The sequence below is a fragment of the Dermochelys coriacea genome, chromosome 23 (genome assembly GCF_009764565.3).
Source record: "Dermochelys coriacea isolate rDerCor1 chromosome 23, rDerCor1.pri.v4, whole genome shotgun sequence".
NCBI classification, from domain to species: domain Eukaryota; kingdom Metazoa; phylum Chordata; order Testudines; family Dermochelyidae; genus Dermochelys; species Dermochelys coriacea.
Window position 1 is genome coordinate 13,620,631 of NC_050090.1, and position 24,793 is coordinate 13,645,423.

The following is a 24,793-nucleotide window of genomic DNA, read 5'->3' on the forward strand; positions in this document are numbered from 1 at the left end:
GGAGCTACAGCTGCTGATATAGCACCAAATCCGAGCTGCCCCTCTGCTCAGAGCCAAACAACCCCGTGGAGGTTGTGGTAGTAGGTGAGGGGCTCAGCTCAGCATCCCTGCTCCCAGCCCCACACCCATCCAGGCTCTCAGGGGGTCTCACCATGATGGGACGCTCAGAGCCAGGCTCTGCCCTGAGGCCTGGGCCCAGCAGAGGGTAAGCCTGCAAGGGGACCGGGACGGAGTCACTGGAGATTCCCCAGCCAGGGGAGAGTAGCAGCCACTGGAGATTCGGGGCTGAGGGAGTGGGGATCCCTGTCCCCATGGGGGGCTTCAGAGTAGGGATCCTTAGTCAGGAGGATGCTCCCCTGGGCTGCCTCTGCTCTGGGGGCACACAAAGGAATTGCGGCCCAGGAGCTGCCCAGCAAACACCATCCCCAGTCCTGAATTCACTTCCCACTAGCCTGGACAACTGCATACTTCTGGGGGAATTCTGCTCCAAAAATTTAAAAATTCTGCACCAAAAAATAAAAAATTCTGCACACAATATTTGAAAATGCTGCAAATTTTATTTGTCAAAGTAACAGAATAGAATCCTGCCAGTTTCAATTATTTTGGTTATTTATTTCAAAATATCTGTCAGCGAGTGTGTCTGTAACAACACAGACCAAAAAAAGATTCTGGTAACTAAAAAAAAAAAGATAGTTTCCTCACTAGGCACATTAACACAGGACTTTGAGTAATTCATTTAAATCACATGACAGAACTGTCTTTCCTGCACCTGTGAGAAGCCGTGGAAAGGCTTGGGGGACTCAGGGGTAATGGAAGAGCCCAGGGAGAGAGAAGGAGCCTGGAAATGAACCTGGAAGGTGTTGGGTGGGGTGGGAGAAAGTTTTTTTTTGGCGGGGGAGATTGTTAGGGAGCTGGGAAGCCTCCCCCATGCAGACCCTGGCTGACCTCAAGTCTCTCCCATTCAATCAGGCACATCAGCCCCTGTCCCCACAACCCCCGTCCCCAGCCATGTGTCCCTGCAGGCCCCCTTCCCCATCCCCATACTCAAAGTTGTCACCGACTAGCTCCTGAGCCCCAATCTGTGACCCCCCAGCAGCCCTGGGTGCTCTACTCTGCCCTAATCTTACTCTGTGGGCATGGCCATCCCTAGCCATTCTGGGGCCCTATGTGTGTGTGTGTGGGGGGGGGGGAGGCTGGCCCCAGGCCTCCGCAGGTGGGGGTGGTGCTGGCTTGGGGGGCAGGAGGGAACCACCCCCCAGCACTCACCGGTGGCACAGTTGGGGCCGGGTCACTGCACTTCATGCCACCAGTGAGTGCAGGCCTGACTCTGCTGCAGAGCTCAGGGGAGTGGGGGCGGGCAGAGCAGGGGCGGGGGCCCTGGGGAAGAGGCAGAGCAGGGGCTGGAGCAGCACACAGCTGCATCGGGCACCAGGCCCCACGCAGCTGCGTACTTTGTGTATGGGTAGGGATGGCTCTGTCCACGGGCAGGTGCTGTATTGAACTTCTACTCCTGGGGGGATTCTGCAGCCCTGGGCAGGCAGAGAATCCCCCCTACCCCCAGAAAATACATTCTGCCCCAGAAGTGCTGCAGTTCCGCCTCTGCCCACCAGGGGCCACTGTGCCACCAGAACAGCGGGCTGTGCTCCTGCGGCCGGCTGCTCTGGCGCCACAGCGACCGCTGGTGGTCAAAAGGTGGAACTGCAGCACTTCTTGGGGCAGAATAGAAAAGGAGGACTTGTGGCACCTTAGAGACTAAAAGAAAAGGAGGACTTGTGGCACCTTAGAGACTAACAAATTTATTTGAGCATAAGCTTTCGTGAGCTACAGCTCACTTCACTGGATGCATTCGGTGGAAAATATAGTGGGGAGATTGATATACACACACAGAGAACATGAAACAATGGGTTTTATCTTACACACTGTAAGGAGATTTCAGAGTAGCAGCCGTGTTAGTCTGTATTCGCAAAAAGAAAAGGAGTACTTGTGGCACCTTAGAGACTAACAAATTTATTAGAGCATCAGCTTTCGTGAGCTACACGAAAGCTTATGCTCTAATAAATTTGTTAGTCTCTAAGGTGCCACAAGTACTGTAAGGAGAGTGATCACTTAAGATGAGCTATTACCAGCAGGAAGGAGGGGGGGAAGGAGGAAAACCTTTTGTGGTGATGATCAAGGTGGGCCATTTCCAGCAGTTAACAAGAGCGTCTGAGGAACGGTGGGAGGTGGGGTGGGGGGAGAAATAACATGGGGAAATAGTTTTACTTTATGTAATGATTCATCCACTCCCAGTTTCTATTCAAGCCTAAGTTAATTGTATCCAGTTTGCAAATTAATTCCAATTCAGCAGTCTCTCGTTGGAGTCTGTTTTTGAAGCTTTTTTGTTGAAGGATAGCGACCCTCAGGTCTGTAATCGTGTGACAGGAGAGATTGAAGTGTTCTCCAACTGGTTTTTGAATGTAATAATTCTTGACGTCTGATTTGTGTCCATTTATTCTTTTACGTAGAGACTGTCCAGTTTGACCAATGTACATGGCAGAGGGGCATTGCTGGCACATGATGGCATATATCACATTAGTAGATGCGCAGGTGAACGAGCCTCTGATAGTGTGGCTGATGTGATTAGGCCCTATGATGGTGTCCCCTGAATAGATATGTGGACAGAGTTGGCAACGGGCTTTGTTGCAAGGATACATTCCTGGGTTAGTGGTTCTGTTGTGTGGTGTGTGGTTGCTGGTGAGTATTTGCTTCAGGTTGGGGGGCTGTCTGTAAGCAAGGACTGGCCTGTCTCCCAAAATCTGTGAGAGTGATCGGTCATCCTTCAGGATAGGTTGTAGATCCTTGATGATGCGTTGGAGAGGTTTTAGTTGGGGGCTGAAAGTGATGGCTAGTGGCGTTCTGTTATTTTCTTTGTTGGGCCTGTCCTGTAGTAGGTAAATTCTGGGTACTCTTCTGGCTCTGTCAATCTGTTTCTTCACTTCAGCAGGTATTGGTATTGTAGTTGTAAGAATGCATGATAGAGATCTTGTAAGTGTTTGTCTCTATCTGAGGGGTTGGAGCAAATGCGGTTATATATCGTAGAGCTTGGCTGTAGACAATGGATTGTTTGGTGTGGTCTGGATGAAAGCTGGAGGCATGTAGGTAAGTATAGTGGTCAGTAGGTTTCTGGTATAGGGTGGTGTTTATGTGACCATCGCTTATTAGCACCGTAGTGTCCAGCAAGTGGATCTCTTGTGTGGACTGGCTGAGGTTGATGGTGGGATGGAAATTGTTGAAATCATGGTGGAATTCCTCAAGGGCTTCTTTTCCATGGGTCCAGATAATGAAGATGTCATCAATGTAGCACAAGTAGAGTAGGGGCATTAGGGGACGAGAGCTGAGGAAGCGTTGTTCTAAGTCAGCCATAAAAACGTTGGCATACTGTGGGACCATGCGGGTACCCATCGCAGTGCTGCTGATTTGAAGGTATACATTGTCCCCAAATGTGAAATAGTTATGGGTGAGGACAAAGTCACAAAGTTCAGCCACCAGGTTAGCCGTGACAGTTTTGGGGATACTGTTCCTGACGGCTTGTAGTCCATCTTTGTGTGCAGTGTTGGTGTAGAGGGCTTCTACATCCATAGTGGCCAGGATGGTGTTTTCAGGAAGATCACCGATGGATTGTAGTTTCCTCAGGAAGTCAGTGGTGTCTCGAAGATAGCTGGGAGTGCTGGTAACGAAGGGCCTGAGGAGGGAGTCTACATAGCCAGACAATCCTGCTGTCAGGGTGCCAATGCCTGAGATGATGGGGCATCCAGGATTCCCAGGTTTGGATTTTGGGTAGTAGATAGAATACCCCAGGTCGGGGTTCCAGGGGTGTGTCTGTGAGGATTTGTTCTTGTGCTTTTTCAGGGAGTTTCTTGAGCAAATGCTGTAGTTTCTTTTGGTAACTCTCCGTGGGATCAGAGGGTAATGGCTTGTAGAAAGTGGTGTTGGAGAGCTGCCTAGTAGCCTCTTGTTCATACTCCGACCTATTCACGATGATGACAGCACTTCCTTTGTCAGCCTTTTTGATTATGATGTCAGAGTTGTTTCTGAGGCTGTGGATGGCATATTTTATGCAGGAAAAAAACAAAATTATGCAGGTTAATTCCATGTGTCCCCTCATCCCTGGCCCCACCCCAGAACCTGCACCCCCAACCCAAAGCCCTGACCCCCTCCCGCAACCCAGCCCCCTGCCCCAACCCTGAGACCCCCAGACCTCTCTCCTGCACCTCAAAGCCCCCAGCCCCTCCCCAGAGCCTGCACCCTCAGCCCAGAGCCTTGACCTCCTCCCAGACCCCAACCCCCTGGCCCAGCCCAGAGCCCCCTCCCACACCCTAAACCCCTCATTCTGGGCCCCACCCCACAGCCCTCACCCCCGCACCCCAACGCTCTGCCCCAGCCCTGAGCCCCTCCCACACCCCAGGGTCACCAGAAAAAAAGTTTGAAAACCACTGCCTTAGTGGATTAAGTACAGGGCTGGGCCTCAGGACTCCTGGGTTCTATTCCCAGGTCTGGATTTTGACCAGGTCCCCACAATCAGTGCCTCAGTTTCCCCATCTGTGCAATTGGGATGGTGACCAGCCCCTCCCCTCTCCAGATTCGTAATAAACACAGAATCACAAACTGCCCTACCTGGCACCCCACAGCCCACCTGTCCCTACGCCAGGAGAGTGTGTAACACCTGGGGGAAATGAGATCCCTCGTGGGGGGAGGCATGGGGCCCCCCCACTCTAACCACTAGACCTCACTCCCCTCTCAGAGAGCCAGGGTATATTACAGGGTAGGAGTCGGGATATCAGCTTTATACAGAGTTTCACTGCAGGAACAGAAACAACAAGTGACTGCTGGCTCTAGGCAGACTTCCCCTTTTGCGGTTTTATCGGCTGCTCTTTTAACAACTTAGGATCTAAATTTATCCCTACGTCCCCCTCTCACAGGGGCCGGAAAAAACAACTCCTCCCAGCCCCGTCTCTGTCCCAAGCCAGTTGTCTAAGGATGGATGTTGGCCAGGCCCCTCCATGTGACGAAGTGAGGAATTCTCTTGGTGCTTTGTATAAGTACTGTGAGTGCCTCAGTTTCCAAATGCATCCGATGAAGTGAGCTGTAGCTCACGAAAGCTTATGCTCTAATAAATTTGTTAGTCTCTAAGGTGCCACAAATACTCCTTTTCTTTCAGTTTCCCCTGTGTGTGTAACGAGGTGGTGGGAGAGGGGGTTTGTTGGTGCAAAGGGCCAGGTGTGACCTCGCCTAGCAGCCTGGACGCTGGACAACACCTGGACATGGTGGAACCGAGCAAGTGATGACCCAGAAGCCCATGTTGGGAGGCCCATGGCCCATGTTGGGAGCCGGCTGGTTCTGGCCAGTGGGAGGACAAAGGGCTGAGAAGAGATGGCCCCGGTGATGGGTTTGCCTGGGACTGAAGACATAGGGCGGAGGAGGGGCTGTGGGGAGGTGATATGGGGGGCGGGGGGAAGCTTTGCCCTGAGTTCTGGACACAACAGAGGGGACGCCCAGCCCGGGAGCAGAGACGAGGTCACTGGGGGGGTTCCCAGCTGCTGGAGTTTTGGGGCAGAGGGAGGGTGGATCCCTTCCCCCAGGGGGAGCTGCAGAGAAAGGGGCTTTCCCAGGGGCATGCTCCCCTGGCTGCGGGGATGCACAGAGGAGTCGGGGCCCAGGGCTGGCCCAGCCATCATCATCCCCCACCCTGTGACTGCTTCCAGGGCTGGCTGGGTGATGCCCACCTGGGCTGGAGGCTGTCGGGTTAAAGCGCAGTGGGAGCTGCACACGGCGGCTGCTCAGAAACAGCCTGGAAACAGCTGCTGTGGGGAGAACCCCAAGCAAAGAGAAATGGGCTGAAGAAATGAGGAGGAAGTGAGCTGTAGCAAAAGTAAAGCAAATAGTACGGACAAAACGTCCGCCCAGCACCTTCAGGTGCAGCGACAGGAAGAGAGAAATTGTCAGAGAGGGAAGGGGCTGTGCGTACACCAGAAAGCAGCGGCGGGACGGTTGTTCAGTTAAGATGAAAAAAAGAAAAGGAGGACTTGTGGCACCTTAGAGACTAACAAATTTATTTGAGCATAAGCTTTCGTGAGCTACAGCTCACTTCATCAGATCCGATGAAGTGAGCTGTAGCTCACGAAAGCTTATGCTCAAATAAATTTGTTAGTCTCTAAGGTGCCACAAGTCCTCCTTTTCTTTTTTGCGAATACAGACTAACACGGCTGCTACTCTGAAATCAGTTAAGAAGCCAGCTCCTGGCATGGAGGAATATCTGTAGCTAATTGAGCTGAAACTCAGAACAACAAACAATGACTTCAGAGGAAGATGCTTCAATCAAGATATAATGAAGCATCCTAAAACATTTTCCCCTGAACTCGGGGCATGCTGAGGCTGAAAACAGAGAAACTGCAAAGGGAACGTAGAGCTGGGGGGAGGGAGGGGGGAGTCTGGCCTAGTGCCTTGTACTTTCTAACGCCAGATCCTGGTGCTCCATGAATGTAAATTGTTGCCCATAAAGTGGGTTGAATTCAGCCATTGGTAGTTCCTGTTCCCGCGAGCTCAGCAATAGTTCCCAGTGGGATCCTACACAGCAGCTCCTGCTACACCAGCGAACTCTGATTCACTTGTGATCATTCCCCACTGAACTGATTTCTCCTTCCCCAGCTGATGCAGATAAAACCCATTTGGCCTCTAGGTCACCTCGGCCTCTCCTTGCCCTGCCCCAGCCACCCCTCCATGGGCTCCTGGCAGATGGATCCGCGCCGTTGCCCTGCTGAGGGGTGGAGGACCCCGTGTCTCTTGTGTCGCTACCCCAGCTCTCTTGGTTTTGGATTTGGGGGAAAAACATTCAGGAGACTCTCTCCCTGCAGGCCCCTGTATTGGCCTCGTCCCTGGGGCCGGGCTGTGAGGATGGAGAGCAGTGACCGTGCCGGTGTCTGTGTCTTATGCCCTGTCTCTTTCTGCCTGCAGAGCCCAGCTACCCCAAACCCAACATCTCCCTGCACCCCGGTGGACGGGTCACCCCAGGGGGAGCTGTGACTGTCCGGTGTGAGTGTCGGCGTCCGGGAGCGAGGGTCCTTCTGTATAAAGCTGGAGACGCAGATGCATGGTGCGCGTCGGATTCCGCAGGGGATGTGGTTGAATTTTCCACCCGCAACGTGAGCTGGAGAGATGCAGGGAATTACAACTGCCAACACAGCACCAAGTGGGACCTGCCCGTCTGGTCAGAGCCCAGCGACCCCATGGAACTGGTGGTAGCAGGTGAGGGGCCCAGCTCAGCCTCCCTGCTCCCAGCCCCACACCCAGCCGGACCCTCCGGGGGTCTCCGCGCTGATGGGACACTCAGAGCCAGACTCTGGCCCCCTCTGGCTGGAACCAGCTGGTCAGATCACCAGGGTCCTCTCTTCACAGCCCCTTGTCCTCCCACTGGCCGGACCTGGCTGTGACTCCCGAGCTGGGCCTCCCGGCCACCAGTCGCTGGGGTCTCCATTCTCTATGGCCATTGGCCGGGGTCCCAAGTTCCCTCACCGGTCCCCTGTACCAACCAACTCCCTCTCCCATCACCTCGTTAAACCCGTAACACCCAGGGAAACTGAGTCCAACCCCCTCTGCATGCAAATCATTGGCAAAACCAAGAAAATCCCCCACTTCTTCATACCACCAGAGAGGGGGGGACTCAGAAATGACGGCCAGGCTGGATCAGACAGCGCCGTATAGCAGTGCACTGGGGTAGTGGGGCCAGGCCCGACTGCCAGGGGAGAGCACCCCCCACTGAGCCCCCCGCCCTGCAGCCCAGCACCCCCTGGTGCTAAGAATCCCCCAAATGTTGCTGGCTCTGACCCCGCTTGATTCTTCAGGGCCTCCCCCCAACACTCTCCCCATAGAATTTTCTCATGCTTGTGTCCTGCGGGTGGGAGGGCCTGGGGGGAGGGAAGAGACCAGATGCTCCCAGCACTCATGGCTGCTGCTGTTTCCCAGGTGGATCGGAATTGCCGGCACCTCCAGGTCTGACCAGCCCCATCATCGCCGGGGCGAGCGCGGCAGCCGCCATCCTCCTCCTCCTCGTGGCCTTTGTCTATTTGAGAAAAATCCGAGCCAATAAGTGCCCTGCCCAGCAAGGAAAGGGTTAAACCTGTCCCCAAGCAGGGCCGGATGGGGGTCACGGCTTGGATGGGGGACTGTGCTGGGAAAGCTAAGGAACAGGGGGGCTCAGCAGACGGCGCTGTTGCCTGGGTAATCCCTGTACACACACATCTGTCCCACCCCAGAGGTGGCCGCATCTCAGCGCTAAGCCTGGGGTCCCTGTATAAGGAGCCCCCGGCACCGTGCCTCTCCAGTACCTGGGATGCCAGGGGAGCCACCGGCCTGTGGCTGAGGTTCGTTATAATGAGTAATTAGCGAGAGAGGATTGGGGACAGGAAAAGCCCCCCCAAGTTAACCTGCTGCTCCCACCCTGGCACATGCTACGGTGTTGCATTGCCCCCTGCTGGTCCGTCCCACCCCAGCAGGAATGCAGGCTCAGCACCAGCAGGAGAGGGGACCCCCCCAGGCACCCCCATTCCTGCTGCTCTGTAGGGGTGAGTGGCCGGACACTGGTACCACCGGATCCCGATTGGCTCATGGCAGATTCTGGTTTGTGTCCCTCTGCAGAAGAAGGAGCCGCACCGAGACCGAGCAGGTAGGAACCCCGGCCCCTCCCACTCCCGATCGACCTGCCGGGGTCACAGGGCTCCTGGGTTTGCTCCCCGGCTCTGGGAGGGGAGTGGGGCCTAGTGATCAGAGCAGGGGGGGCTGGGAACCAGGACTCCTGGGTTCTCTCCCTGGTCTGGGAGGGGAGTGGGATCTAGTGGTTAGGGCAGAGCTGGGATTCGGGAACAGGGCTGAGTGTGAGGCAGGATGCGGGGGCTCTCTGGCTTTGTTGGGGAATCTCCCTGCAGGTGGGGGGATATGACATTTTTTCTCTTTTAATGCCAGCTCTTTGGGGGTGTGGAAGGCTCTGGCTCAGCAAGACCCCATCTGTGAGTTACACACCCAAGGGGGTACCAGGGTGGGGCAGGACCAAGGGTGAAGGGTGGGACTTTGGGGGGCTCCATGCATATTGGCGGGGCCTGATTCACAACTGCTGCTGGGCAGGACCAAGCAGAGGGCCCGAGAGGTAGCTGGTGTCAGCTGAGCTTCTTGCCTTCCTTCCCACCAACTCTCTGGGGCCCACCTTCCCCTGTCCCTCTAGTTCAGGGACTTCCTCTGTGTGCCCCCCATTCTCCCATCCCAGTCCTGGAGCTTTAGTGTCCCCCCTTCACTTCTCCATCAGACCTTCCCAGCCAGTGACCTGTTGAGAATCCCCATCCACTCCTGGCTCCCAGCCCCCTGCTCTAACCACTAGACCCCACTCCCCCCCCGAGCTGGGGAGAGAAGCCAGGAGTCCTGGCTCCCAGCCCCCCTCCCCCACCATAGCCCCCTAGACTCTGCCGCCTTCTCTGTGCCTCAGTTTTTCTCTCTGTAACACAGGGCTAATAACCCTGGTCCATGCTGTGGGGTGGGGGTAGGGGAGGGGTGGCTGTGCCGGGCTCTGAGCCCCCTGGATGGATGGAGGGGTCAGAGCTGGGGGTGGGGTTCTGCTCTGGGCTGGCCGGGTATGCAGTTCAATGTGTTCCCCAGACCCCTCCATCGAAGAAGGGAAAGAGCCGCAGACGTCAGTAAGTGTCCCCTGTTCCCCCATGGGGCCTCACCCCAACATTGACCTGCATGGACCCTGGCAGCCCCCTGACATCCCCCCCAGCCTTTCCTGGCACACTCAGTGGTTTGGGGTGGGGATCGGGATGCTGGGAGGGGGGCGGGTTTATGGGATCGAAAGCTGGGATTGCAGGGGGCATGTGTGTTTCCCTGTCACCTCCTGCTGGAGAAGATGGGCCCTGCGCTCTGTGTGTGTGTGGTGGTGGGGGATTGGTGCATGTGTGCGCACGCGCGCGCGCACACACACACACACACACACACACACACACACACACACCAGTGACTCTCTCCCCTCCCCGCCCCAGGAGCCCGACCCCGATGCCGCTGGACTCACCTACGCTGAGCTGGACGGCCAGGCACTGCAGGCCAAGCATGGGGACCCCGTCCCCTGCCCCTTAACCCACCCAACCCAGCGTGTATCCTGCGATCAACGTGAGCCAGGGGCCCTGCAGTGAGAGGCCCCCCCCAGCCACAGGATGCCGGCCCCCAGTGGGCAACAGACTCACCCCCCTGCAGCCCCAGAGAACTCTGCTTCTAGGGAAGATTTGGGGGGGGACCCTGCCCTCCCCCTGCTGCAGCCCCGTCCCTTTGAGCTGCTGTCCCCCTGCCCCACCCAGATCCACGTGTGGGGGGCTCAGCACCGGGAGGGGGAGGGGACACAATGAGACAGCTTTTATGTTATTTTGCATCCTGTTAATCTCCAGATTTGTAACACAGACCCATAAACCAGCACCCCCCAGGCACCTCACAGCCCCCCTGTCCCTGCCCCAGAAGTGTGTGTCACACCCGGGGGAGATGGGATTGCTCTGGGAGGGGCAGGGGGCCCCTCCTGCTCTAACCACTAGACCCCACTCCGCTCCCAGAGCCAGGTTATATTATATTACAGGGTCGCTGCTAGGGAATCAGGTTTACGCAGTTTCCCAGGCAATAGCAGAAACAGCAAGCGAGCGCCAGCTCTGGACACACTTCCCCTTTTCACAGATTTTTCAGCTGCTGCTTTAGCAACTCAAAATCTAAATGTATCCCTCCCCCATCAGATTATGGAGGCCGGAAACCACAACCCCTCCACCCCTCTGTCTTGTCTCTGTCTCACACCACTGCACCAATAATAGCATCTGCAGTGATGCTACCTGAGCCGGAGGTTGGCCAGGTCCCTCCACCCTCATGCTCCAGGGCGGGTGCTGGGCCCAGCCTGGTCAGGAAGGAATCTCTGCCCTGCTCCATGGGAGAGGGTCGCTCTGGGTGGGGGGCACTGTGTATGGGAGGGGGAGCCCTCCTCTGCTCTGAGATGCTGCTCCATGGAGGTTGGATGGGTTTGTTGGAAAAGCTCAAGGCAACCTGGGAATCTCTTGACATCTCCTGAAATTGCCCCATTCCCAGCTAGTCCCCAGACTGGGCAGCTCCCATGTGGGGCTGGGGGGTAATGGGGGGGTGGGGGGAGGACCAGGAAGCTGCAGGAGGGGATGTGGTTTGCTGGACATTGCAGGGAGCTGGCTTTGCTCTGATCACGGTAGATTGAAGCTGGAGGTTGCAGAGAAACCATCTGGTGGGGAAGAAAGGTGCCGAGCACATCACGGGCTTCCTGGGGCTGCAGCCCCTAGCTCAGTTCCTCATTCTGCTCGCACTCGGGCCTCAGGCTGGGTAGAGCACAGCCCTGGGGTGTTGGTGACCCCGCTGAGGGCCCTAGGGCCCCCCCCCCGCTGCCTCATCATGGAGTCCTCACTCACCGTCCTCCTCCTCAGTGAGTATCGGAGACAGCCAGAGCGTGTGCCAATGCAGGGGATCTGAGCCCAGGGTGTAGGATCCAGTCGCTCTGGGATCTGGTCCCTAATGACCCCTCTCCTTTCCAGGCTGCTGGCTGGCCGGGTGGAGTGGGGTGGCGGGAGGTGAGTATCTGTGGGGAATGGGGCAGCTGGGGGAATTTCCACATTAAGGACAAGGGACATGGATGGGGAGTGCAGATCCCCCAAAGGGATGATCCTTTCAGATCTCTGCTCCCCTCCATACCCAGAGGTGCAGACTGAGACCTCGCCCCACTTATTACAGGGATGGGCACCACACAGGGTGAATTCACCTGCACTCAAAGCTCTGCCCCCCAGGAAATACAGAGTGAAGACGGGGGTAAAATACTGGAGCGACAGATGGGCAGAGGATTGCACCAGATGGACACGGTTTGTGTCACCCCCACTTACTGCCTGTTTGTTTGTGAATCCAGAGGGGTCCCTCCCCAAACCCTCCATCTCCATCAGCCCCGGTGGGGTGATCCCCATGGAGGGAAACGTCACCATCCGGTGTCGGCATCAGCACCTGGGCATGAGGATCCTCCTCTACAAGGATGGAGACAGGAACCATCTGACGTACACGGACCCTGCTGGCTCTGAGGCTGAATTTCCCGTCACCAGCGCCAGACGGGAACAGGGAGGCAGCTACACCTGTCGTTATATCAACAGAACAGACCCAGTTACCTACTCGGAGCCCAGCGACCCTGTGCAGATCATTGTAGCAGGTGAGGGGCCCAGCCCGGCACCTCGGCGCCCTGCCCCACACCCAGCTAGATACGCGGGGGGCTCGCACCGATGGATGCTCGGAGCCAGGCCCTGCTCTGAGCCCTGGGCCCAGCAGAGGCGATGCCTGGACGGGGAGCGGGGACGGAGTCACTGGGGGGTTCCCAGCCAGGGGGGAGCAGCCTCCTACCCTGCACATGGTCTGACGCTGCCCTGGCCACCGCGGTGTCAGGGCACCTGCCAGTCAAGCGTTAAGCGACGGGGCCCCCGTTTGTCAGGGGCAGGTCATTCTCTCTCATCCTCTCCCCGGGGCAGGTCTGTGTCCATCGTGGAGGGTCTGCTCTGGGGCGGTTTGGGGGGTCAATGGCCACTCTGCCCTGGGTCGATAAGGGAGCAGGCTGGCCGGAGGGTGCCTGGCCTTGGAGCCGGAGGTGGGGAGGTGAGAGGGGCCCCTGGGTGCTGGGGGAGCTCGTTCTGCAGCTTGGGTCCAGCCCCGCAGGAAGTTCTGTCCCCTGCCCAGACAAGCGTGGCCCTGATTGTGGCCGGGCCAGAGACAGGGAGCCGTCACCCTGGGGTCACCCCAGAGCTGTGGGCTGTTGTCAGGGGTCTGCCTTGCAGCTGGGGGCTGGCAGGTGGCAGCCGGGCTGGGCCGGATGGAGCTGAAAATAGCAATGGAGCCGTGGCCGGGCAGGACTAGCCGCTCGCGTGTGCACCCGGCGCCCTGGGTGACTTGTCCTCGAGCGGCCAGCCCGGGCCCCACACTCTGCACTGGCACCACCCTGCAGCCAGAGCCGTGGATACGCTGGGCTCAGCTCTCGGAGCACCTCGGAGATGAGGACAGAGACTTGGGACTTTTCTCCGTCTGTGGGAAGCCAATGCAGGGAGCGGGGGCCGGGTGTGGTGCCCTCAAGGCAGCCTGTGCTGGGGAGCAGCCGCGCTGCAGCGTCTGGGCCAGGTGGAGTCTGCGAAGGGCTGATGGCTTCCTGCCCAGCTGTATCACAGCGCGGTCCGGCCAAGAGGCGCCGGTGGCGTGACCCGAGGGCAGGTCATTGCTGCCAGGATGGGACGGCATCTCCTAGCTCAGCGCAGCTGGGGAAAAGCTCCGCTCATGGGCACTGCTACGCGAGAGCTCAGCGGCTGCGGGGAGTCCAAGGGCACCCCAGACTGCAGCCTAAACCCACCAATTGTGGGCAAGCGCCATCAGCCACCGGAGACTGCGCCACACTTGCCAACGCCTCCCGGTGCTGCCCTCCGCCCCCAGCATTGCCCCTGCCTTGCTCGGGGTCAGCTCAGCTGCTGCTCTCCGGCCATGCGCTGCGCCAGAGAACAGCTCAGTCGCTCTATGTCCAGGGCAGGCCGGATGCAGGGAATGGGGCAGGAGCCACACACGAGCATATGAGGATCCCAAGAGCTAGGGAACTGCAGCTTGGTGCCTGTGGGGCTGGGAGCCCAGCTCGCAGAGCCGGGATTCTGGGTTGGAGGGAACTTGGATCTGGGAGAGAATCTCTGCCCAGGGGCCCCTGGATCTGCCCGTGCCTGAGGCTGACCAGGGAGGCCGGGGCTGGGTGGGTGCCCGGGTCTGGCTCTCACAGCCTGTCTCCTGTGCGCAGATCCCAGCTTACCCAGACCCTCCATCTCCGTGAGCCTGGCTTCGGTCACCGCCTCAGGGGCGGACGTCACCATCCGGTGTCAGGGGCAGGGCCGGGACGTGAGGTTCTTCCTGCACAAGGCTGGAGACCTGAACCTGCCGCGACACATGGACCCTGCTGGGGACGGGGCCGAGTTCCACATCCCCACCGTGGGCCGGCAGCACGGAGGGAGCTACAGCTGCAGCTACCGGCCCCGATCCGAGCCCTTCATCTCCTCGCAGCCCAGCGACCCCGTGCAGCTGGCAGTGTCCGGTGAGGGGCCTGGCTTGGCATCCCCACCTCTAGCCCCACACCCAGCCGGACTCTGAGGGGGACTCTCCACCGAGGGGACGCTTGGAACCAGACTCTGCCCCGAGCCCTGGCCCAGCAGAGGGGACGCCCAGCCAGGGCTTGGGGACAGAGTCACTGGGGCGTCCCTAGCTAGAGGGGAGCAGCAGCTGCCAGAGATTAGGGGCAGAGGGAGGGGGGGATCCCTGCCCTTAAGTTCCCTCTAAACTGCTGCAGCCAGGGAGCGGCACCTCGCCCCCAACCCCGGGCTGCTTCAGCAAGAGAGGGCTGGGGGTGGGGAGTCCTCTCTGTCACAGCCCTGAGGCAGCCTGCACCCCAAACCCCTCATCCCCAGTCCCACCCCAGAGACCCCACCCACAGCCGGAGCCCTCACTCAACAGCGCCCCAACCCCCTGCCCCAGCACTGAGCCCCTCCCTCACTCCGTACCCCTCAGCCCCACCCCTGCCACACAACACCTCTCTAGGCACATAACAAAATTCATTCCACACGTGGCTGTAAAAAATGAGAGGGATCACGGCCCTGCCCCCAGGGGGAGCTGCAGAGCAGGGGGGCTTTTGCCAAGGGATGCTCCCCTGGCCGCCCAGCTCTGGTGACACACAGAGGAGTCAGGGCCACAGGCCGCTGAGCCGGCACTGGCCCCCAGCCATGAAAATCCCCTCCCGGGAACGAGTCGTGGTGGTGGGGCGATCGCTGAGCTGCTGTTTCAGCCCCTACCCCTACCCTGATGAACGCTGGTTCTATTCCTGCAGGGGGAACTGATCCGTCCCAGCCTGGAGCGGCCTCAGCTCCCACCCGTCCAGGCAGCGCGGGGCCAGGTACCGGGGGGAAATCTATGGAGTCACAGATTATGGGGCAGTTTCTCCCCAGTAGTTGCCCAGGGGGAGGGACAGAGGCTGTTCTCAGGGGCAGTGACTTCCCCCCCCACTGACAGATTTGGGTGGGGGAGCGAAGCCTCCTGCTCAGACACGAACCCGCCACTAACAGGGCAGCCGGAGGCTTCCTCTGGGGGCAGCTGGGCCCAGAAATGGCCATGGGGGCCGACCCACCACGACACGTGGATCCTGCTGGGGACGGGGCAGAGTTCGGCATCTCCACCGTGGGCCGGCAGCACGGAGGGAACTACAGCTGCAGCTACCGGCCCCGATCCGAGCCCTTCGTCTCCTCACAGCCCAGCCACCCCGTGCAGCTGGTGGTAGCAGGTGAGGGGCCCGGCTCAGTGTCCCCACTCCCAGCCGGATCCTCAGGGTTTGGACTTTATGGGACGCTCAGAGCCATGCTCTGCCCTGAGCCCAGAATTGGGGACATCCGGCCAGGAAGCAGCCACAGGAGATTCAGGGCTGAGGGAGGGAGCTGCAGAGCAGGGGGGGCTTTTGCCAGGGGATGCCCCCCAGGCTGCCCCTGCTCTGGGGATGCAGAGGAATTGGGGCTCAGGGGCTGCCCAGCCAGCACCGGCCCCAGCTACAAAAATCTCCCTCCCTGCACCCAGAATGACCCTGACGATCGATGCTGAATTGCAGGGTGGGGATGGGGTGATCACTGAGTCACCATTTCAGCCCTTTCCCCCACCCCGATGGATGCTGGTTCTATTCCCTCAGGGGGAACTGACCCGACCCAGTCTGGAGCGGTGCCGGATCCCACCCACCTGGGAGGCATGGGACCAGGTACTGGTGCTGGGGGGAATCTACTGAGTCACAAATTATGGGGTAGTTTCCCCCAGTGGTTGCTCAGAGGGAGGGATGGAAGCTGTTCTTAGGGGCAGTGACTTTGAGTGCAGAAGGTGGGGGCCCTCAAGGATTCTAAAGATCATCACTGGCCACTCCAGGCTGGTATTCGACTCCCAAGATCACAGCTTCTCTCTGACCTTGGATGGGTAGATGCTGCCACCGCCCAAGTGAAAAAACAAAAACCTTTTGAGAGCCCAGGAAGGCACACTTAGGAATTCCTTCCTGTGGGGTACCCTCAAGCCCTTTCACCCCTCTCTGGGGAAGAGCTGAGAAGAAAACAAAGGAAATCAGCCATTGCCACCAGCTAATTAAACAACATGCGCACAATCTCTTAGGCCACACACAAAAAAACCCCAATCCTGTTCTTAAAAAAAGGTAAATTTTATTAAGAACAACAACAAAAGAAAATACATCTGGAACTGAGGCTATTGCTAGACTTAAAAAGAGCAAATATAATAAATTAAGCATGAAGAATGGTTTTCTTGAGGTCCAGCTTAAAGGTAACAAGCAAAACAAAAGCATTTGGGGTTAGCACAGAGGAATCCACATGCCATAAAGAAATAAAAAGAGATAAACCTGATCACATCATCCTAGACATTTCCTGATCTACTTACATATCTGGGGGTTTCAAATGCATAGTTTCTAGGTATGATTCAGATGATTTTTCATACCTGGCCCAAAGCATCTTACAGGAGAGTTACTGTCTTGTTCCTTCTCTCTGGAGAACAAGGACAGACAGAGGAGAAGTTTTTTCTCAGTTTTAAAAAGCTTTAGCCTTCCCATTGGCTCTTTTGGCCAGGTGCCCACTCATTTCCTTTAACCTGTGTGGAGCAGTGAGACTTTTTAACCCTTTACAGGTTTCAGAGTAGCAGCCGTGTTAGTCTGTATTCGCAAAAAGAAAAGGAGTACTTGTGGCACCTTAGAGACTAACAAATTTATTAGAGCATAAGCTTTCGTGAGCTACAGCTCATTGAGCTGTAGCTCACGAAAGCTTATGCTCTAATAAATTTCATAGAATCATAGAATCATAGAATATCAGGGTTGGAAGGGACCCCAGAAGGTCATCTAGTCCAACCCCCTGCTCAAAGCAGGACCAAGTCCCAGTTAAATCATCCTAGCCAGGGCTTTGTCAAGCCTGACCTTAAAAACCTCTAAGGAAGGAGATTCTACCACCTCCCTAGGTAACGCATTCCAGTGTTTCACCACCCTCTTAGTGAAAAAGTTTTTCCTAATATCCAATCTAAACCTCCCCCATTGCAACTTGAGACCATTACTCCTCGTTCTGTCATCTGCTACCATTGAGAACAGTCTAGAGCCATCCTCTTTGAAACCCCCTTTCAGGTAGTTGAAAGCAGCTATCAAATCCCCCCTCATTCTTCTCTTCTGCAGACTAAACAATCCCAGCTCCCTCAGCCTCTCCTCATAAGTCATGTGCTCTAGACCCCTAATCATTTTTGTTGCCCTTCGCTGTACTCTTTCCAATTTATCCACATCCTTCTTGTAGTGTGGGGCCCAAAACTGGACACAGTACTCCAGATGAGGCCTCACCACTCCAGATGAGGCCTCACCTACTCCAGATTTGTTAGTCTCTAAGGTGCCACAAGTACTCCTTTTCTTTTAACCCTTTACAGGTAAAGTAAGTAGAGAACAGCTACTAAGAGGGATTTTATAGCTAACTGGCTGTCCACAAAAGGGAGCTCCCTGCCCCCCCACTTCATTTATCACACCAGCGAACTCTGATTCACTTGTGATTATTCCCCACTGAACTGATTTCTCCTTCCCCAGCTGATGGAGATAAAACCCCATTGGCCTCTAGGTCACCTCGGCTTCTCCTTGCTCTGCCCCAGCTACCCTACTATGGGCTCCTTGCAAATGGATCTGTGCTGTTGCCCTGCTGAGGGGTGGGGGACCCTGTGTCTCTTGTGTCACTAGCCCAGTTCTCTCGGTCTTAGATTCAGGGGAAAAACATCCAGGAGACTCTCCCTGTAGCCCTTGTATCGGCCTCGTCACTGGGGCCAAGCTGTGTCCATGTCTCACGGCCTGTCTCCTCCTGCCTGCAGAGCCCAGCTACTCCAAACCCTCCATCTCCCTGCACCCCAGCAGGAGGGTTGCTCCAGGGGGAGGCGTGACCTTCCGGTGTGAGTGTCGGTGTCAAGGAGCAAGGTTCATTCTGAGTAAAGCTGGACACCCAGCTGCACGGCATGTGATGGACTTTATGGGGGACGTGGCTGAGTTTCCCATCCGCAGCGTGAGCCGGAGAGACACAGGGAGCTACAGCTGCCAATATAGCACCAAGTGGGACCCGCCTGTTTGGTCGGAGCCCAGTGACCCGGTGGAGCTGGTGGTAGCAGGTGAGGGGCCCAGCTCAGCATCACCACTTCCAGCCCCACACCCAGCCGGACTGTCCGGGGGTCTAGCCCTGGTGGGATGCTCAGAGCCAGGCTCTGCTCTGGGCCCAGCAGAGGGGACTCCTGGCTGGGGAGTGGGGATGGAGTCACTGGGGGTTCTCTAGCCAAGGGAGAGTAGCAGCCACTGGAGATTCAGGACTGAGGAAGGGAGGATCCCTGCCCCCAGGGAAAGCTGAAGAGCAGGGGTCCTTTCACAGGGGGATGCACACCCAGGCTGCCCCTGCTCTGGGAATGCACAGAGGAGTCGGGGCCCAGGGGCTGCCCAGCCTGCACTGTCCCCAGTACTGAATTCACTTCCCACTAGTCTGGACAACTGTATACTCCTGGGGGCATTCTGCGCCAAAAAATTAAAAATTCTGCAAAACGCTGTATTTCCTGCACCTGTCAGAAACAGTGCAAAGGCGTGGGGGAGTCAGGGGTAAAGGAGGAGCTGAGGGAGAGGGAAGGAGTCTAGGAGTTAACCTGGAAGGTGTTGGGTGTGAGTGGGAAAAGGGGTTGGTTGTTTTTTTTTTTTTTTTTTTTTTGGCAAGGGGGATTGTTAGGGAGTTGGGAAGCCTCCCCCATGCAGACCCTGGCAGACCCTCTCCCTGCAAACCCCAACCCCCATGGTTTTCTGCAATCTCCTCCCACATCCCTATGTGTCCCTGCAGCCCTCATCCCCAGACTCAATGCTGAGCTCCTGTCTGTGAGTCCCCCGCAGACCTAGGTGCTCCACTCTGTGGGCAGGTGCTGTGATGAACTTCTAGTCCTGGGGGCGGGGGGGGGGGGTTTCTGCAGCCCTGGGCAGGCAGAGAATTCCCCCCCTCCCCGAAAATACATTCTGCCCCGAAGTGCTGCAGTTCAGCCTCTCCCCACCAGGGGCCGCTGTGGCATCAGAACAGAGCCGACTGCTCTGTCACCACAGCAGCCTCTGGTGGACAAAGGGCGGAACTGCAGCACTTCCTGAGCAGAATGTATTTTATGCGGGGGGGAAAAACCCAAAGTTATGCACATCCTATGGTTGCCAACCCTCCAGGATTGGCCTGGCGTTTCCAGTAATTAAAGATTAATCTTTAATTAAAGATTGTGTCATGAGACAAAATCTCCAGGGATACATCCAAACAAAATTGGCAACCCTAGCATGTCCACAGATGCGCAGAATTGCCCCAGGAATAACAGACTGTGGATGCAGTGAGGTGTCTGTTACCCCTGGCGCTGTCCCTGGGTGCTAAGGGCAGGTTACAGACACACAGGGAGGGGTTTGTGTCTCCCCATCTCACTCCTGTTTGTGTGTGAACGCAGAGCTCCCTGCGCCTGGACCCTCCATCTCCGTCAGCCCCAGCGGGGTGATCACCCCCGGGGGAGCCATCACCATCCGCTGTCAGTGTTGGTGCAAGGCCAGGAGGTTATTGCTGTATAAAGGTGAAATCCGAATCCAGGAGGTGGATGCTGATGGGGTCGGCGGTGAATTCACCATCCCCAGCGCCAGACAGGAAGACTCAGGGAGTTACAGCTGTCGATCTCGCTCCAGATCGGAGCCACCCAATTGGTCGGATCCCAGTGATTACGTGCGGATTGTTGTAGCAGGTGAGAGGTCCGGCTTGGCATCCCCACTCCCAGCCCCACACCCAGCCAGACCCACAAGGAGTCTCTGGGCCAATGGCACCCTCAGAGTCAGGCTCCACCCTGAGCCCTGGGCCCAGCAGAGGGGAAGTGTGGCCAGGAAGCGAGGATGGAGTCACTGGGGGGTTCCCCAACTACTGGAGCTAGAGGGATGAGGGAGGGGGGATCCCTGCCCCCAGGTGACATTGGGGTGTCACTAAATCTGCCTGTGCCTCCGTTTCCCCTTGCAAGAATGGGAGATAATTATCCTTCTTCACCTTTTGTCTGTGTCTGTTCAGCACTCGGCATGTCTGACTCCCAGCCCCCTCCCGATCTAAGCACAAGGCCCCACTGGGGCTGGTGATAGAACCCAGGAGTCCTGGCTCCCAGACTGAGGGACCCCATTAAGTAGACAGATGGGTACAGAGGGGTGCTCTGGATTTTAAACAGTTTTGGTCACAGCTCCCAGGAATCTAGGGTTGCCATGGGTCCGGTTTTTGATCAAAACGCCTGGTGGAAAAGGGACCCTGGCTGCTCCAATTGGCACTGCCGACTGGGGCATTAAAAGTCAAGTCAGTGGTGCAGCGGGGGCCCGGGGTTAAGGCAGGGTCCCTGCCTGCCATAGCTCCGCGCAGCTCCCGGAAGCAGCATCTGCCTCCCTGCGACCCCTAGATGCTGGGGTAGCCAGCGAGGCTCCGTGTACTGCCCCCCGCCCCCCCAGTGCTGGCTCTGCAGCTCCCATAGACCGGGATCCGTGACCAATGGGAGCTGTGGGGAGTGGAGCCTGTGGGCGCAAAGTCAGCGCGCACCCCACAGAACCGCTGCAGGGAACTGGTGGCCGCTTCCTTGAGCCCCAGTAAGCGCTGCCGGGACCCCGAACCCCTTCACAGAATCATGGAAGATAGGGTTGGAAGAGAGCTCAGGACCTTCTAGTCCAACCCGCTGCTCAATGCAGGACCAACCCCAACTAAATCATCCCAGCCAGGGCGTTGTCAAGCCAGGCCTTAAAAACCTCTCAGGAAGGAGATTCCACCACCTCCCTAGGGAACCCATCCCAGTGCTTCACCACCCTCCTACTGAGATTGTTTTTCCTAATATCAAACCTGGACCTCCCCCACTGCAACTTGAGACCATCGCTCCTTGTTCTGTCATCTGCCCCCCCTGAGAACCGCCCAGCTCCATCCTCTTTGGAACCCCCTTCAGGGAGTTGAAGGCTGCTGTCAAATCCCCCCCTCGCTCTTCTCTTCTGCAGACTAAACAAGCCCAGTTCCCTCAGCCTCTCCTCGTAAGTCATGTGCCCCAGCCCCCTGATCATTTTCGTTGCCCTCTGCTGGGCTCTCTCCAATTTGTCCACATCCTTTCTGTAGTGGGGGCCCCAAAACTGGATGCACCCCAGTCCGGAGCCACCATCTCCACCCCAAACCCCTCATCCCCGGCCCCATCCCAGAGCCTGCACCCCCTCCTGCATTCTGAACCCTTCGGCCCAGGCCCAGAGCCCCCTCCCACACCCCAAATCCCTCATCCCCAGCCCCACCCCAGAGCCTGCACCCCCAGTCCACGGCCTTGACCCCCTCCCACACTCCAGCCCCCTCCCCCAGCCCAGTGAAAGTGAGCGAGGGTGGGGAAGAGCGAACGATGGAGGGAGGCGGGATTGAATGAGCAGGGGGCGGGGCCTCAGAGAAGGGGCGGGGCCGGGGTGTTTGGTTTTGTGTGACTAGAAAGTTGGCAGCCCTAGTGGGGACAGACAGCCACGGGTCCGTGGGAATGTGGGTCCATGGGGACATAGGGTGGTGGACACATGGGAGCATGTCTGGTGAGGGATAGAAAGATGGATTAAGACCATGTCTGTGTGAAAACTGGCTGCAAAATGACAGATCCAATGTGGTTCCTAACCCCGACTGGAGATCTCAGAGCAATTCTGGGTGTCAGAATTCACGCCTCCTGGTTTGATACAGCGAGGGAAGGGGGGGTCCCCACTCCCCAGCCACTAAACTCCCCCTCCCGGGACTGACAGTGAAGATTGATGCTGACTCGGGGGGTGGGGTGATCACTGAGTCACTGTTTCATCCCCTCCCTCCCTCCCCCTCGACAGATGCTGGTTCTAGTCCTGCAGGGGGAACCAACCCAACCCAGCCAGGAGCGGAACCGGCTCCCACCCGCCTCGGCAGCGCGGGGCCAGGTACAGGGGCTGGGGGGGAATCACCATCGAATCAGGTCTGGAAACAGGTTTGTGGTGCCCAGGGGCCGGGGCTGGGATGGGGACAGTGAATCCGGGTGGGTGGGGCCCAGACACCACAGGGAGGGGCTCATTGACATGGGGGGGATGGAAAGACAGCCCCACTGCCCCTCCCCCACTGCCAGGCCCCCAGCTCCCCCAAGCCTCCTTCCCTCTAGATCGCTGCCAGCAAGCTGTTGGGGATCCCAGCGGTGGGGTAGGGTCTGGGGCACTGGGCCCTGCTGGGCACAGGGGGGCTGAGGCTATAACCCCCTTCCCTAGGCCCCATGATGTCCCCTTGGCAATAGGGGTGACCATTATCCAGAATTCCCTCTCCTTGCCCTCCCCCCACTGGGTTCTCAGGGGATCCCTGCCCCACCCCCCCACAATAGATGTTCTGCTGCATCTGGCTGGGCCCTGGGCACTACTGGGATGTCGGGGAGCGTGGGTGATGTCCCAGCCTCCCCCCGTGCCCACTGGCTGGCTGTGTTTGGCAGAAGCCAAGATACCCCAGGGATGGGCTCACTGCACAGCAGACAGGCCAGGGAAGAGGAACCTGTGGGGGTGGACAGAGGGGCACTATAGGGGTCCCGGGTGGTTCAGGGGGCAGTTCAATTGCCCAGGTGCCCATTTCACCGGAGAAGCTGAGACTCAGGCCCCCTGGGGCAGCAGGACATGCCCTCCCCTGAGGGGGTCTGGCCACAGGGAGGCCCCAGAGCCGCAGCACCTGGGAGACCCCCAGAGGGGGCCTGGGCCAGACCTGCCAGAGAGGGGGGTTGGGAGCTCCACTCCTGGGGCAGCGCCAGCTGCAGATCTCCCTGTCCGAGCTGCCGAGTGACTCTCCCCTTCCCCCCGCAGCAGCCCCCCCCGGGTACCTGGATTTCACCTACGCCAACAACACCCGCCTGGCGCTGAGCGCCGTGGTCCTGCTTGTCCTGGGGCTGATTCTGGCCGAGGCCTATCATAGCCGCCCAAGGGGAGCACCCTAGGTGAGGTGACCTCCTGTTCTGTGCCCCTTGCTCCCCCCAGGGGCTGGGCCTAGGGTGACATGGGGCCCCTCTAACCCACCATCTCTCTGCACCCCCAGGAGCCTGGATCCGACTGTGCAGAGAAGATAATCTCCCCAGGGGATGAACCGCTTCCCTTTGGGGGACTGAGATGTCGGCACAAATCTCCCTGCCCCCAAACCCCCTGGCTTGAGAATCCCGCCCCCAGACTGCTCCTCACCCGACTGCTGCCCCCCAGGATTGAACCCCGGACTTCTGGCCCCGCAAGCACCAGTCCCTGCGGTACCAGCTAGAGGAGCTGCCCCAGCGCTGGGCGCATCGGGCTCTCCGCAGAGCAGCCCCTGGAGGGCATCAGGGTCTCACTCGCTGGTCCTGCTGGGCCGGTCTCTGCCTCGGGCTGTCAGTGGGGAGGGGGACGCTGCATCTGGCCCTGGCACTGGAATAACGGCACTTACTGCCCCCCAGGTGCCTGTCCCTCTCTTCTCTCTTCAGTGGGGTCCCCCAGCCCCTTTTCTCTCCCCCTTTCTCCCTAAATCTCCCCTGCCCTGTATTTCTATTGTACAAACCCCTAGAGCTTCCTTCTTCCCTGCCCCCCAAATCTCCCCACCCCAGGGGCGGCTGTGATACTGGAGCCTCCCAATGTCCCCTTGTGGTGGGTTCAGCCGACGAAGGCAAGTGAGAAGTTCAGGCAGCATCATGAGAACCTGGACAAATGAACTTTGGGGGGAAAGTCGGTGAGACACAAAGAAGGGATTAGTCCAACCTGAGCGGCCGCCGGACAGACCCTGAGGGCCGGGCTGGGGCCCGCCTGGGACACAGGAGAAGTGGGGAGCAGAAATCTGTGACCCAAATTTGGGGTGTCAGAAACGAGGCCTCATTGGTGGATAAAATATTGCGGGGACGGACTGTGCCACTCACCACCCTTTGGGGCCTTAAAGAAAGAGACTCGCTTCACCCTCCTGGCTGCCACCCCCCGTCTCCTGGGCCCCCCGGGCCGCCCGGACCCTGCTCCACAGAGATGACCTGAGCAGAGTGGCCGGAGAGAGGGACCCCGACGCCATCGCCCCTCCCCCGGCTGAACCCCCAACCCGGTGGGCATATGGGGGGAGCCAGATTGGGGGAGCCGGGAGTTTGAGGGAAGTAGGTTGGGCGTGTCAGGAGGGGGGTTGAGGGGAGGGGGCTGGGATGGGGGACAGGAGTTTGAAGGCAGACAGACTCCCCTCCCCCACCACAGAAGGTCAGAGCTTGGGACACAGGATTGTTGGGGGGTGTGAGGAGTGGGGGGGCAGCACCCCCTAGTGTCCCCTGGGCTGCCACTTCTATCCCCAGCAGCCTCCCCTCTCACTGCCCCCCCCACATCCCTCCGCAGCTCCAGCCCCTCAGCCTCAGGGTCCCCCATTTTCCTTTGTGTTCTCTCAGTCTCCCCTCACAGTCCCTCTGCTGCACATTCTCTGCCCCATAATGGCCCCAACCCCACAGTTACCTTTCTCCCTGCCCCTGCCAAGGGGGGCAGCAAGCTGGGATACTGAGGGGGGGGTTAGGCGCGGGGGGAATCAGGTGGGTGGGGAATGACCCTGCTTCACAATGAATCTGCTGCTCGTCTCCCTCCTACTCTGGGGGTGAAGGCTCCTGGGGGGCTGGTGAGCAGGGGGGCCGGGGACCT

At 58.1% G+C, this 24,793-nt stretch overlaps 4 protein-coding genes across 18 annotated transcripts in view; 1 reads left to right on the plus strand and 3 right to left on the minus strand.

The window, feature by feature from the left end:
- The window catches only part of LOC119846859 (immunoglobulin superfamily member 1-like), a 597,460-nt gene that overhangs the window by 429,442 nt on the left and 143,225 nt on the right, over positions 1-24,793 (plus strand). For 10 of the 15 annotated variants that reach the window (XM_038381059.2, XM_043501151.1, XM_043501152.1 and 7 more), the window contains exons 7-8: positions 13,868-14,134; positions 15,371-15,394. The exons of 1 other annotated variant lie outside the window; for it this stretch is intronic. In XM_038381059.2, the coding sequence (XP_038236987.2) occupies positions 13,868-14,134; positions 15,371-15,394 (291 nt within the window). Of the gene's footprint in view, positions 1-6,990; positions 7,282-13,867; positions 14,144-15,370; positions 15,395-24,793 lie in introns of all 15 variants that reach the window. 4 more of the 15 variants (XM_043501160.1, XM_043501159.1, XM_043501163.1 and 1 more) reach the window with 2 other exon arrangements.
- LOC119847133 (immunoglobulin superfamily member 1-like) overlaps positions 1-24,793 on the minus strand; it is a 660,993-nt gene that overhangs the window by 358,615 nt on the left and 277,585 nt on the right. The window lies entirely within an intron of this gene.
- Positions 1-24,793, minus strand: part of LOC119847459 (leukocyte immunoglobulin-like receptor subfamily A member 6) — a 652,437-nt gene that overhangs the window by 358,615 nt on the left and 269,029 nt on the right. The window lies entirely within an intron of this gene.
- LOC119846912 (immunoglobulin superfamily member 1-like) overlaps positions 1-24,793 on the minus strand; it is a 615,137-nt gene that overhangs the window by 329,678 nt on the left and 260,666 nt on the right. The window lies entirely within an intron of this gene.